General features: G+C 28.0%; 2 protein-coding genes across 2 annotated transcripts; both read left to right on the forward strand.

Moving 5' to 3' along the window:
* The first annotated feature begins 1,532 nt into the window (after positions 1 to 1,532).
* LOC108469065 (senescence/dehydration-associated protein At4g35985, chloroplastic-like) lies at positions 1,533 to 5,427 on the forward strand. Its single transcript, XM_017769958.2, has 5 exons — positions 1,533 to 2,169; positions 2,439 to 2,551; positions 3,538 to 3,704; positions 3,864 to 3,948; positions 5,063 to 5,427. The coding sequence occupies exons 1-5, from the start codon at positions 1,645 to 1,647 to the stop codon at positions 5,232 to 5,234; spliced, it is 1,062 nt and encodes a 353-aa protein (XP_017625447.1). The 5' UTR covers positions 1,533 to 1,644; the 3' UTR covers positions 5,235 to 5,427.
* Positions 5,428 to 12,658: 7,231 nt separating this feature from the next.
* LOC108468363 (E3 ubiquitin-protein ligase RZF1-like) lies at positions 12,659 to 13,078 on the forward strand. Its single transcript, XM_017769253.1, has one exon. It carries the CDS (start codon positions 12,659 to 12,661, stop codon positions 13,076 to 13,078), a length of 420 nt encoding a protein of 139 aa, XP_017624742.1.
* The last annotated feature ends 1,079 nt before the right edge of the window (positions 13,079 to 14,157 follow it).

Consider the following 14,157-nt stretch of genomic DNA (forward strand, 5'->3'; position numbering starts at 1 on the left):
AAATAGTGGCAAGTTCGGGTTTAATCCATCATCAATATTTATCTTTCATTTGTAATAAATTTGAATTTTTTTTTTTTGTAATTTATATCTAAACTCTTTCTATATAATAATACAACACTACAATTTTATAATATAAAGTTTGATTAAACTCAGGATACATGGTCACCCACTAAAGAAATACTGTGTTTGTGCTTGATGATATCAAGGGTATTGTTGAATAAGTATCTCACTAATTGGTCTAGCATATGGGCTATGACTTCATTTCCCACCAAACATAAATACGACATTATTTTATTGGATGATCATGTATGCCGACACAGTTCGTTTTAGGTATTCTCGATAATTCGACACTTTTTCAAATAGTTAGATTCTCAACAAAGTCAATCAATTTTTGTTGACAAAAATTAACTCTTTTAAAATAAATTTATAAAATGTTGTTCCTGTATTTATTCTAGAAAATTTCCTAATTATTCGAAAGCAACTAAAAGAAATTTTTTATTATAAAGAATTTAATTCAGATATAAGATATTTATCTAAAAATTTTACAACTCAATTATATATTATAGAATTGTCAAATATTTGACTTTTTAAACTCTATTGTAATTCACTATAGGCTTGTTAGACAAAAAGATGTAACTATTGAGATATCCAACAACAAGAAGCTATTGCTGAAAGCCTATCTCAATATCTTCCTTCAAGGATAAAGGGATCATATAAGCCTTGCTACTTACAAAAATTAATCCTTTTTTAAAAAATAAATCAAATTTTAAATTAACATTTTATCTCTTAAAATTTAAAATTTAATTCTAATATTTGAAAATAAAAAATTATAATTTCATCTCTTAAAAATTATAAAATTTTACTTTTAACTCACTCAAAAATTTTTAATTTAAATTCACCACACCAAAAAAAAATCTTCCTCCTCTACATTTTGTTGTCATTTTGTCTTAAAAAACATGGAGACAACCATTGCAGTAACGTGACCCTTTATCCCTGCCTTTAGTGCAACACAATGTGTTTTCTATAACGGGAGCGATCGGCACTGGAAAAGTCAGAATCAATTACAGTAAACATTATATCATATACCAAATTAAAAAAAAAGAAAAGAGCAATATCCCTTTTCCCTTCATTGATGTACCAGAAACCATGACCGAAGTGTGTGGTAGAAAATATTTTGTTCAACACTTAGAATGTGAACTGGTTTTGTGTGTTAAAAGGGCATTGAAAGAGACGGAGCAGCCATGGATGTCATGGTGTTAAACAGCTTCAAACCTTGAGATCGAAGAGAGACAGAGAGTATATATTCGATCCTCGCTGGTTGGTTTGCTAAAGGGCTTGGGTCCCTTTCCAACATAGTGATAGTAGGGTTTGAGAAACTTGATTCGATGATTCTTAAGCTCGAACAACAAGTTGAGTTTTAATATCTTGTTATTCGAGCTAAGCTAAACTTATTACACTCGTGGTTACCATCAAGAATAAGAATAAAGCTACAAAAACAAAGTATCAATCACTTTATTCCCTCTCCCTTTATATCCGAACATGGTTCCCTTCAAGAAAACCATAACCAAACCCGATAAAAAAAACACACACACACACACACAAAAAAAAAAAAAAAGGGGGCTGTTTCAACAGTAAACCGTCACAATGCAACGTTTCGCGCCACAACCACCAACCAAAACCCTCAAACAGGAGCTTCTTTTAAAGATCCCACGATGCACCGTTCACTTAATGGACGACGGCGACGCTTTGGAACTTGGCAAAGGCGAGTTCAAGCTCGTACGTGTACTAGACGACGACTTTCCACTCGCCACCATCATTAAAGTCACCGACGATCTTCAATGGCCGTTGACGAAGGACGAACCGGTGGTGAAGCTTGATTCGGTTCATTACCTTTTTTCTTTGCCGGTGAAAGATGGGAAACCGTTGAGCTATGGGGTGACCTTTGTGGGGCGTGGACATGGGAATAGCTTGAGCTCGTTGGACTCGCTTTTGAAAGAGCACTCGTGCTTCGCCGCCGGCGTGGGTTCGACCGGCGATAAGCACGTCGATTGGAAGGCGTATGCGCCGAGGATTGAAGATTATAACAATGTTTTGGCGAAGGCTATTGCTGGAGGGACGGGGCAGATTGTTAAAGGAATCTTCACATGCAGCAATGCTTATATTAGCCAGGTTTTGCTTTGCAAACATTTCTAAATTTAATTTAAGTCTAAAATATTTTGGTCTAAATTGATTGTTATATTAAATAAATGAATAATTGGGTGACAAAGAAAGATAATTTATTTAAATTAAATAATATTCTTAATATTTTAAATATAAAATAGATGAATTAAATTATTATAAAATAAAATAAAAAATTATTTAAATTTGGATCGATCTAAATTGGCCACTCGCACTCTTTGAATTAGTTTGATTTGTGAATTTTAAAAAAAAAAAAACAGGTTCAAAAAGGAGGAGAAACCATTTTAAGGCAACCGCCAGGGAAAACTCATGGGATCATTTCAAGTAAGAGCAACAAAAGCAAGAGTGAAGCCAACAACAATAACCTTAAACGGTATATATTATGTTTTCTTCTCTATTATTACCTGAAAATTTTTACTTAAATTTTCAATTGGTTAAAATATGGTGTTAGTTGTTATAGTTTTACAAAATTTAAGATTTAGTCACTGTACTTTAAAAGTTAAAAAGATTAAATATTTTCAATTTAAAAATATTAGTATGATTATTAATATTGTTTGTATTTTTATCAAAATTTATTAACTTAACAGTTTTATTTTTCATTAATTATATGTCATGTCATTCGAGTGTAATCTCATTGACAAATCTTGACATTAAATTTTGGATGGCTAATTAAATTTTTTAAAACTTTGATAATGAGATTTTTTAAAAATTTTGTTAAAAAAAAATAGAGGATTAATGAAATTTACAAAAATTTTATGGTGACCACTGCCAAATCCCTTGAGCCCCAATAGCAGTGCAGCCCTAAGTGATCTAATCAACAATTAAGTTAACAAATTTTAATAAAAATTATTAATAGTTAGATTGGAATTTTTAAATTGAAAAAAATAAAAACATTTTAAGTTCGGAGATTAAGTCTCAAATTTCATCAAAATGAAGGGATTGTCAATATATTTTAACTTTTTCCATTACTGTAAAAAAAAAAGGGTAAATTATCCCATTATTCACTTTAAATAGGGGTTGTTCTTATTTTGATTACTTTAATTTTATTTTTTATTAATTTTGTCACCCAAAGAAGAAATAGATTAAAGCGATCACTCTTATCATTAAATAGTTACAAATTATTAATCGTGGATTTTCATGTTAGTCACTCTAAATAAGGGCTTATTCCTATTACGGTCACCCCAAAACAACACATGAAAATACACCACTAGTACTATTTTTGTTTTTATTTATAAGGCAAAGTGATCAATTTCTTTGTTGGAATAATTAAATTTTAAAAAAAGTTTGGATAATCAAAATGGAACAGTTTCCTTTATTACAATTACCTTTAAATGTATATAATATTGTGCATATTTGCAGTGTTAGAAACCTATCGATAATGACAGAAAAGATGAGCAAAACAATGTTGGACATGGTTGGTATAGCAAGTGGAACCGTGATGGCACCTTTGCTTAGCTCCAAGCCTGGCCAAGCTTTCCTTTCAATGCTTCCAGGCCAAGTTCTTTTAGCTTCCCTCGATGCTGTTAGTGAGTATCTAACCCCAATTATCGTACCCATTTTTTCCGATGCTCGGGATTTAAATTGCGACTGCAAAAACAGTTTGGGATCGTTGATAATAACGATTAACCGTAACGTTATGTTGCGATCGTTATTTATTTATTTATTTTTTTGTGTGTGTATGGCAGACAAGGTTCTTGATGCAGTTGAAGTTGCTGAAAAGCAAGCTTTATCTGCTACATCCACTGCAGCAACTAGAATGATGACTGATAGGTAAAAAGACTATATGATTCTTTAAATGTTGTTTAGATTTTCTTTTCTTTTTTTGCTTGGATTGTGTTTAGATTTATGAATTTTATTTTAATTTAAAAATTCGATTCAATTAATTTAAATTTAATCAAATAAAAAAATTAATAAGAAAATTAAAATAATTAGAGCTCGAACGTTAAGCTAAAAATAACCTGAAAGATTTGATACTAGTCAATTGAAATGATTTGGACTTAAAACAATCAAATGTGAAGTGACTTACTCAAAAAAACTTAACTAGAAAATTTAAATTTAATCCGAAAGTTTTAGAACTTAAAAAATTCAACTAATAAAATCAAAACAATTCACACTCAAAATTATATGAACCTGAAATGATTTAGACATAAAATAATTAAACTCAAAATGGCCGACCCAAAAAAATCCCTACTAACAAACTTGAACTTGAACTAATTTAAAAACTTTAAAACACAAATACAAAAAAAAAAGACTAGCAAATCTGAAACAAATTGTACTTCAAATTATTTAAACTTAAAATAACTCGAATCTAAATAGAAAATGTCCAAAAATTTAAAATTTGAATTAACCTAACTCGAATCTAAATAGAAAATGTCCAAAAATTTAAAATTTGAATTAACCTAACTCAAGTTGAAGGGGATGGCCAAGGGAGCAAGCAATGGCCTTCCCCGGCCCCACCAAATGGGCAAATTGCTCTTTAGGCCTTCTCAAAAATTAAAAAATTAATTTAAACCTCTTTTAACATTTGGTTAAATGCAAATATATATATATATATATATATAACTTTAGCTCTCTTGAAAAATTAATAATTCACCTTTAGCTTTTTTTTTTTTTTTTACAATATTTTTAGCTTTGGCTTCCTATTTTATAATTTTAACAAACTTTTTACTTTGCCTTGGTAAAAATTGATCCAATCCAAAACCAATTTCACCCTTCTTAAAAATAAGATCTTTAGAAAACTCTTCAAATATATGAGAAAAAACTTTTAAAAAAAATTATTTTTATTAAAGATGTATTCATATGTGATACTTATATTCGAATTTGAGTACGTAGCATAGTATCCCACAATTAATCTTTTTCCTTTTCCCCTTTTTTTGGGTCATAGGTACGGCGAAAGAGCAGGCGAAGCGACGGAAGATGTGCTAGCAACTGCGGGGAACTTGGCAAGCACAGCTTGGAATGTGTTCAAGATAAGGAAAGCAATCACTCCCAAGTCCACTGCCACTTCTGGGTTATTGAACAATGCTTCCAAGTATAACACTAGAAAATCTTATTAAACATTTCAAGACTAGCAAACAAATGTAACAAATATTCGTGTTTAGACACATATTCGGGTATGAATACTGATATGCTTGTTTCAAATATATGGAAATTATAACCTAAGTAAATCTACTTACGTTAAGTATGATTAGATTTTTCACTTGAATAATTTGGATGGATTTTGGATTGAGTTTATTCGGAGTTTTGAAATTTTTAAGTCATTTAAGTTTAACTTGATTTTTTTTTATTTGATCAAATTTTTTTGTTAGGATCATTTTGAGTTTTAGATAATTTTATGTTACTTTATGATGTTATTTCAAGTATAAGTCCGTCTGGATTAGGATTGAACAAATTCTAAAAGAAAAATTTACAAAAATAAAAATAAATTACACAATTTGTAATTGTCAAAAGTTATGTTCTTTAGAATCAAAATTAAATTGATATGATTTATAAATGTTGCGTGTTAAAATTACTCTTATGTCCATTTTAGAAGTTGTTGTCGTTAGCTAACAAGTGACAAGAAAAATAAAATTATTCAGTTAGGTGACCAAAAAAGAAATTTACTAATAATTGACTATTTTGTAACTTTTTGTAATTACGTGACCAAAAAATTTTACTAATAATTAAATGACTAATAATATAATTTAGCCATAAAATTTTAATTGTGCCCCAATTTATGGGGGCTGCAAACGAAAAGATTTAAGGTCCATAAAAGATGAGCAAAGTATTAGTTTAGTTCAACTGCACTGCTTGCCTCATAATATTGTAATTTCTTGTTAGACTAAATTCATAATTGCGCTTCTAAATTATACTTTTTATTATTATTTTGATATATGAATTATTATTTTCATCTCAATTTATTTTTAATAAAAACTTAACATGTGACACATTTTATTAGAAATTAAATTATAAATGATAGTTAAACTATTAAATAAAAAATATTTATAATTTAGGGCTAAATCATTAATGAAGTGTTGTAATTATTATAACTTAAAAGTTGAAATTAATTGGGACAAATCGTTCAAATTCAAGTGTCAAAACACCAAAATCTGCTTATATTAATATCAATTTAAATAATTTGTTTTCTTTTATTTTTGCCTTATTAATTATGAAAAAAGTGCACTCAATTAAATTTTAAGTGGTTCAAAAAAAAATTAATTGGCCTATTCTATTAATGAAAATCGTCAGTTATTTGATTTGATTGTTAACCTAATTGACGTGATAGACAGAAGCCACAAGAAGCTGCCACATGGTAGTATGTTGATGTGGCATGCTTGGCAACCTTTAGTGGCTTCTCGTCTACTACATCAACGAGGTTAGCAGTCAAACTGATCAATTGTCGGTTTCTATTAACAAAAGAGGGCAATTGATTTTCTGGGAGGGTCACTGAAGGCTCAATTAGATGCACATTTTTCATAATGGCTTAATTGAATTTTTTCTTTATTGAGGGCTTTTTTTTACCCTTAGGCCTTTATCTTTTTTGTATTTTTCATGTTCGGTTTAAGTTTAGGGCTTGTGATGATATTTACTGTGTTTTCTTTTTAAATGTACATTAATTATGTTTTACCATTACATTCAACACCTATTAATTTAAAGCCTTCGCTTCCAACTAAGAATTTAATGATTTTATTATATAATGCATTTTTCCTAATGGGATATTTATGAATTTTTATTAATCCTAACATTTCTATTAATTCTTTTTGTCAAGAAAACTCCATTCCCTAGCAATAAATAAAATCCTATCCAGAAAACTCACAATCTTCTTTTTCTCAATTTCATCTGTGCCCAGGTATCTAGAAAACCCTTAAGCCTAGTACCCCTCGCCTACGATGTGTTCAATGCATGGGTTACATTAATTAACAATCTCAATAAACTTTTAAAGGTGGTGAAAGTTCATTCTTGCGAGTATATTTTTCTCCCTCTTCTTTGTTAATTGTTAAAAGCATAGGTTTATTATTAGTTGATTTTGTTGAGACTAGGTTGAGAATGTAGATAATTTACAAAAAAAGAAAGCCCCTTTGCTAATCAACTAATGATGTTTCCATTGATGTAAAAATGTCAGTTTTCCCTACTTCAATGCGTTGCTATTGATGTAAAAATGTCAGTTTTCCCTACTTCAATGCGTTGTTGTAAGGTTTTCTTTCCTTCTGTTAAATCCATTTGCTTCTTCACTATCTTTGCCTATTTTCTGGGCTTTCATTCTCTTTTATTTCTGTGAAAATCAAACGTCGAAAATGACAATGAATCACAAAGAAAGAGAGAAAAATAAAATACAGAGATTTTACGTGTAAACCCTTTCAGAAAACCACGGGTAGAGAAGAAGAAAAATTCATTAAATATGAATTTGAATAATAAAAGAGGAGAGAAGACTACATTTATTTATAAGTTTAAAAACCTTATTCTAATCAAAGTCTAATAGAAGCAATCCAATAAGGTTGAAACACCTTAAAGAAATGTACTTCTATACGGCCTTTGCCTGCACAAATCAACCAAAGGGTCATATAACTCTAATAATTTCATTAATCAACCAAAGGGTCTTTTTGTTTCTTTGAGATTATTCTTTAAACCTGTTTGCTTGTCAAAGCTCAAAATATGAGGTTTTTTTTTTTTTTAAGTAAGGTGGATTTTAATTCCAAAAATTATTTATCTCATGGTAAATTAGAGCTAGTTTAGCAATGCTTTTTAAAAGTGCTATTGGGTCAAAAAGCACTTTTAAACAAATGTTAAAATTTATTACATTTGCTTTTGGCCAAAAAATAATGCTTTAGAAAAGTATTTTTAAAAAACTCAAAAGTTATCTTGTTTAGCAATACTTTTATCTCAAAAGTGCTCCTAATAAGCAATACTAAACTGGCCCTTAATGTATTTGCCTCCCAAATTGGAGTCATCAATGATTTCATACCATTTGCTTCTTTATGCGTACCTATAGTAGAGCTGAGGCGAGCTGCTAGGGAGAGGTTCAAGAAAAGCATAGCCGAGCCTAAAACACCAGTTCCACCTCCAAAGGGACAAATCAATCGTACTAGTTGTAGCCCTTTCTTCTTATCAAGAATTTGTTCTTGGTTAGCTTCCAACAATGTCCGATTATATCAGCAACCAGTCGGGTGAAATTTCACTTAAGTTAACAAGCGAGATTATTTTTGAGTTTATTTTATATCTTATATTTTATATTATTCTTTGTAAAACAAACAACATAAGTTATAAAACATTATAGTGCAATTTCTTTTTAACAATTGAAATTTATTTTATAATAAGAAAATATTTTGTAATAATCAATGCCATATATAAACTTAATAATAAATAATGCTTCATTAAAATTACATATATTACATATTTGAGAGCATATATCGCCACATTAGAGTTCTAAGAAATAAATGAAGCTAAGCATTATTTAAACAAATACTCATATTTATATAATTAAAATATTCATATTTTTATACTAGGTTAAAATATGTTACAAGTCATTGTACTCTTAATAAATTTAAAATTTAATCCATGTACTTTTATTTTTGGATTAGTCCTACTTTTTCAATATCAAATTTTAGGTTCAATTATTAGCATTATTTAAAATATTTTATTAAATTCATATTTATTATAACGTCATTATTAAATAATTGTCAACTAGTATACTTACTAGCATCATTTCACCAACAAAGCTAAACCTATTAGGCCCAATAATAGATCGTACAAGTAGATATTCAATAATAACCTGAAATTTAAAAATACAAAGGTAAGACTCTCCTTTACATAAGAAACCAAGGAGAATTTCCATATCTTTTACATAAATATTTATTTTCTTGGAGATTTATACAACTTAATTTGTTTCTTGTTTCTTTTACTTATCAAGAAGTCTTCCAACAATAGTTGATCATATCAGTCACCTGTCGGCTGATATTCTACTGAATGTATGTTTTTTTAGTGTATTTTATATCATATCAATATCAATGATCTTTGCACGTTATTTCGTGTTCTTTATTTATTGTAAATTAAAATTGAATATTTAAGGTTGTTCATCAAACTAGTTTTATGCATCATTTTCATTGTAATTGCAAAGGCAAGGCATGCAAAAATTTGGTTGTTTGTTTAAAAATATACGGTCCGTTAAGCTATCTTCAAATATAAATTACCAAAACATTTGGCACTTATTTTTTATTTTTATCAATAAAATTTATAATTAAAATAAATAATTATGAAATGGTGTGTGCACAAATAAGGGAGGGGAGCCTTTTATTTATAGGTAAAGCCTCAAAACATCAACGGTTGAGATTAAGTTACATGGTCTACTAAGGACGGTGGAGATATAATCTCTACTAACTCCTAACTTCTCATAATAAATGTTAGGGATAAATCTCAAAAATATATTTGACTTTGACTAAATGTGCAATTTGATACATAAATTTTAATTTAGTTTAATTATACATATGAAACCTTGATTGCAGTTTAAATATATACATGAAACTTTAATTTTGGTTCAATTATACATATTTAAAGAAATAAATACATTAACTTATTTTTATATTTGATAAATATAATTGTTTTATATGTAATATATAAACATAAAATGATGTTATACCAATAATTGTGTTAATAATTTGTGAGAGTTGAATCAAATCAAATTTTGATGTATAAAATTGCACAAAATTAAAATTCATGTATACAATTACACATTAAACCAAAATTAATGTATAGTTTTAAGATTTATCCCTAAATGTTATACAAAGAGTGTGATCAAGTGTGAACAAACCTATGTACATTTATCTAAAATCTTCCAAGGTTTGATGGGCTCATGTAGGCTCAAGACCCCATGTAGCATTGTTGGGCTACTTGGTGGTGCTTGTGACTTTTGGATAGCCCCAATGGCTACTAAATTATTATCAATGAAATCCAAAAAACAGTGGTGGTGTAAACACTATTAATGATATTTTTGTTAACTGAAATTGTCAATTAACTAGCTTGACCATTAATCTCGTTGATGTAATAAACCGAAGCCATTAGAAGCTGCTACATCAATAAGGTTAATGGTCAAATCTCGTTGACCATTAATCTCGTTGATATAATAATATGCTGATATGGCATGTTTGGTAGCTTCTAGTGGCTTTCGTCTATCACATCAACGAGGCTAATGATGGGTTTCGTTAATGAAAGAGACCGATTGATTTTTCGGGAGTCATTTAAGACTTAATTAGGTGCATTTTTTCATAAGGTTCAATTAATTTTTTTTTTTTTTTTTTATTGAGGTTTTTTTTTTTTTTTACCCTAAGCCTTTATCTTTTTGTATTTTCATGTTGGATTTAAGTTTAAGATTTATGATAATATTTGCTGTAAATTTTTTAAAAAATACTATATATTTTATTATTATATTTAACATTTATTGATTTAAAGGCTTTGCTTTCAACTAAGATTTTAATGATTTTATTATATAAAATAATATTGATTAATATTTCTCTTACGACATAAACTAAGTTGAGGTGGCTTCAACATTCTATTTGAAATAAAAGTCATGATTTCGACCTATACATATTTATATTGTTAACCAATAAATAATTTATTTATTCATCCAACTCAATCTATTTATTAGTATTTCATTGTCAAAAACATTTTAAATATAAAAATTGTTCTGATCCCTGCCATTATTCTATTTTATAATAAATTAATATTTTTTAATAATATTTAATCTCAAATTGTACATTTTTTGAATATTTTACTGTGTTATTATAGTTAATTAATAAGATATCAATTCCATTAGAAAAATATAAAAATAATTTAATAAAATAAAGAATATAATTTTTATTTAATGTATTAAATATTTTTATTAATTATCTTTAAAAATTATAATTATCTTTTATAAAAAATACCGATTATATATATTTCTTATTTTTATTTTTTCAATTAAAATTAGCACCCGTTGTTTTTTTTTCTCAATTTCTTTAAATAAATATTTTTAAAACAAAACTATCACTTTTTTTTTCTAAAAATATCATTTGTTTTTTCAAATTCCTTTTATAGATTTACTTTTCGGACTGTCTTGTTGGTTCAACGTGTATGAATCATGGCTTAGAACAAACAATTTATGAATTTTATATTAGTTTGGTCAAAATTTTTATTTAAAATCAATTTTATCTGAATTTAATGTTTGATTTCAAATTTCATCTCTCTATTTTACAAATATTTAAAATTAGTCCATTCAATAAAAATTGTTCTCATACTTTACAAAAGTTAATAAATTAGTTAAGTCGCATTTTCTAAAAAATCTTGTTGTTAAAGTGCTTAAATGAATATGTAAAGAATTAGCAACAATAGACAATTCAATATTTAATATGCAATAAATTAATAAAATAAACAAATGAAGACTTCAAGTTCAAGGTTTACCAACAACTGGACTAATTTCTTGATTTTGATAAAAGTATAGGGATTAAATTCTAATAAATTAAAATAAAATTATTAACTAAAACAATGAATTTCATAATTAAATAAATCAACATGTAATTGAAAGAAATAGCAATGAGCTTCATCATCGGGTATTTGAATTAAGTTTAAATTTTGGAATCATCATTGTTAGGAAAGCTTTACTAGAATATTAGTCTCCGCCCAAATATTTATAATCTCGAGCGGTAATTTATATCCAATAAAAAGAAAATTCATAATCAAATTTTTATTATGGTTAGGAGTAGAAATACAATTACAAACTATACACTTTCAAGTAATTATAACTATAATAAAAATATTACAAAGCACAACGGACTAATAATCGAAATATTTCTAAATATAAACCATAAGAAATTTAAGCCAGTCTTATATCTAGAGAGAACCCACTAATAATTTATGTAGTGTGAAACTCGAATGATAATATATTAATATTGATATAAAAAATTTCAAAAGATGGTCCCCAAAAGGCAAAATCGGACGGTGAATGTATCTAGAAAGTCCTTCTATTATAGGGAATGTATCAAATTAGTCCCTCTATTATTAAATAGATTAATTTAATCTCTGTGCCATTAAAAAGAATCAAATAAGGCCAAATTGGAATAGAGTTAATATTTAACATATAAAAAATGTCACTTCTTGCTTAATGAGTTAATATATTTGAAGTATTTATGATTTTGTAAATGAATTTTTTGTTTAGAATTGAAATGCAATTGGAAAAATAACTTTCAAGATAATTTTTATACAATAAATATTAACTCTATAACAATTTGGACTTATTTGATTTTTTAATAGTATAGGGACTAAATTGAACCATTTAACAGAGGATCTATTTTAATACAGTCCTTATATTTCAGGGACTTTCCAGGGAATTTGACCAAAATCAGACTATTATTTATGGACGCAGACAAAGAAGATCTTAAGCATTTTCTTGTCCGAAAAACTTATCTCTAAAAAATAGAACTTTTTCAAAAACTACAGTTAAAAAAGCATTGATATTTCTTCTGTGATATCTTCCATGGCGACCGGTTCAACAACGTTCCACGTCGTCGTTTCAGGCAATAATAATTCTGTATTAATTCCTTATTACCCTACTCAACAATTCGACCTCGACGATGCAATAACGATGCCGGAAAATCCTTTGATCCCTGATATCGCTCAACGATTTGACCTCGACGTAGCCATAACGATGCCGGAAAATCCCAAAACCAGGCTAGAAGAAGTCGCCGGTATGGTTTTCGATATGCCGGAGGTTGATCAAGCCGCCGGTAACTGTTCAGTTTGTATGGAAAGTTTCGGAAAATCCGAGGAAATTGCGAGACGAGTTTCGTGCGGTCATGTTTATCACCATAACTGTATTACCAATTGGCTTTTGAATGGAAACGGCGATTCTTGCCCTCTTTGCCGCCGTGAAATCTCCGGCCGGTCGATGATATGAGCCTCTCTTCTCCATTACGTTCACTAGATTGTTTGTCTTCTTTTTCTTTTTCTTTTTTAATTTCTGTTGGGGAAATTAATATAAAATATTTTCGATTCTTGTTTCGTTTTACTATTTTTGTATAAAACATAGTATATATAATATATATATTTATAATTACGTCTTGATCTGGAATGCTTAGTTTAGGTATAACTAAATACGGTTTGTTAATCTCAATAAAGGAAAAAAAGGGTAAATTACACTAAAGTGTTTAAATTAGCAATAGATTTACATTTTATTCATTCAACTTTAAAAAATACGAAATAATAATTGAATTACTTGAAAGATTCTATTTATGTAATTGAACTATTCAAATGTTTTTATCTAAATTATTGGGTTGTTGATTTCTTCTTTTAAATTCCGACTAAATAGCTCCAAACAATGATTTGATGATTTATATACTGGATCAGTACCCATCGACAAGTAGAAAAATATATTTTAAATCCAAGCTGATCTAACGATCAATGTCGAAGAAAAGAGATTAATGTTGTTTAGATTTTGATTCGTAGAATCATAACATTCAAAGTTGTTTAAGAAAAAACTGAATTGTATAGAAAAGATTAGGAATGAGAGCTTTCAATTTATGCAAGCGATACAAACAAAGAATGATGTACAACAACAAATTTAATAATACAAAGACTTAAATAAAAACTTTCGAATAATTCAATGACCATTTTGTAACTTTTTAAAATTAAATGATCTAAATATAAAGTTATTAATAATTTAGTCGCATTGCATGCTTTTGAGAAAAAAAACTATAATTTATTTAGTTTGTAATTGATCAACATGTCATTTCCTATCATTAACTTCATTTTAAAATGGAGTTATAAGCTAATCTAATGTAATCTATCTGTTGAGTTAATTTCCACCACTTAATTATTTATTAGTCTACTCGTGGATGAGATTAGTAGGGTTTGCAATTGCGATTTCGATCTCTCGGATTTAAATCTCGTTTTGTGATGTTCCGATCAGATCATGTTAAGACTCAATTTAAAAAATAAATAAATTTAAATATGATTTGTCTAACTTTATATTAATGA

Source organism: Gossypium arboreum, chromosome 8 (genome assembly GCF_025698485.1).
Source record: "Gossypium arboreum isolate Shixiya-1 chromosome 8, ASM2569848v2, whole genome shotgun sequence".
NCBI lineage: Eukaryota > Viridiplantae > Streptophyta > Magnoliopsida > Malvales > Malvaceae > Gossypium > Gossypium arboreum.

Excerpts from the sequence above, each read along its gene's own strand:
- LOC108469065 (XM_017769958.2), top strand. The coding sequence starts at position 1,645 with ATGCAACGTTTCGCGCCACAACCACCAACCAAAACCCTCAAACAGGAG. Across the intron at positions 2,170-2,438 it reads GCAATGCTTATATTAGCCAG|GTTCAAAAAGGAGGAGAAAC; the intron begins GTTTTGCTTTGC and ends AAAAAAAAACAG. Across the intron at positions 3,705-3,863 it reads AGCTTCCCTCGATGCTGTTA|ACAAGGTTCTTGATGCAGTT; the intron begins GTGAGTATCTAA and ends TGTGTATGGCAG.
- LOC108468363 (XM_017769253.1), top strand. The coding sequence starts at position 12,659 with ATGGCGACCGGTTCAACAACGTTCCACGTCGTCGTTTCAGGCAATAAT.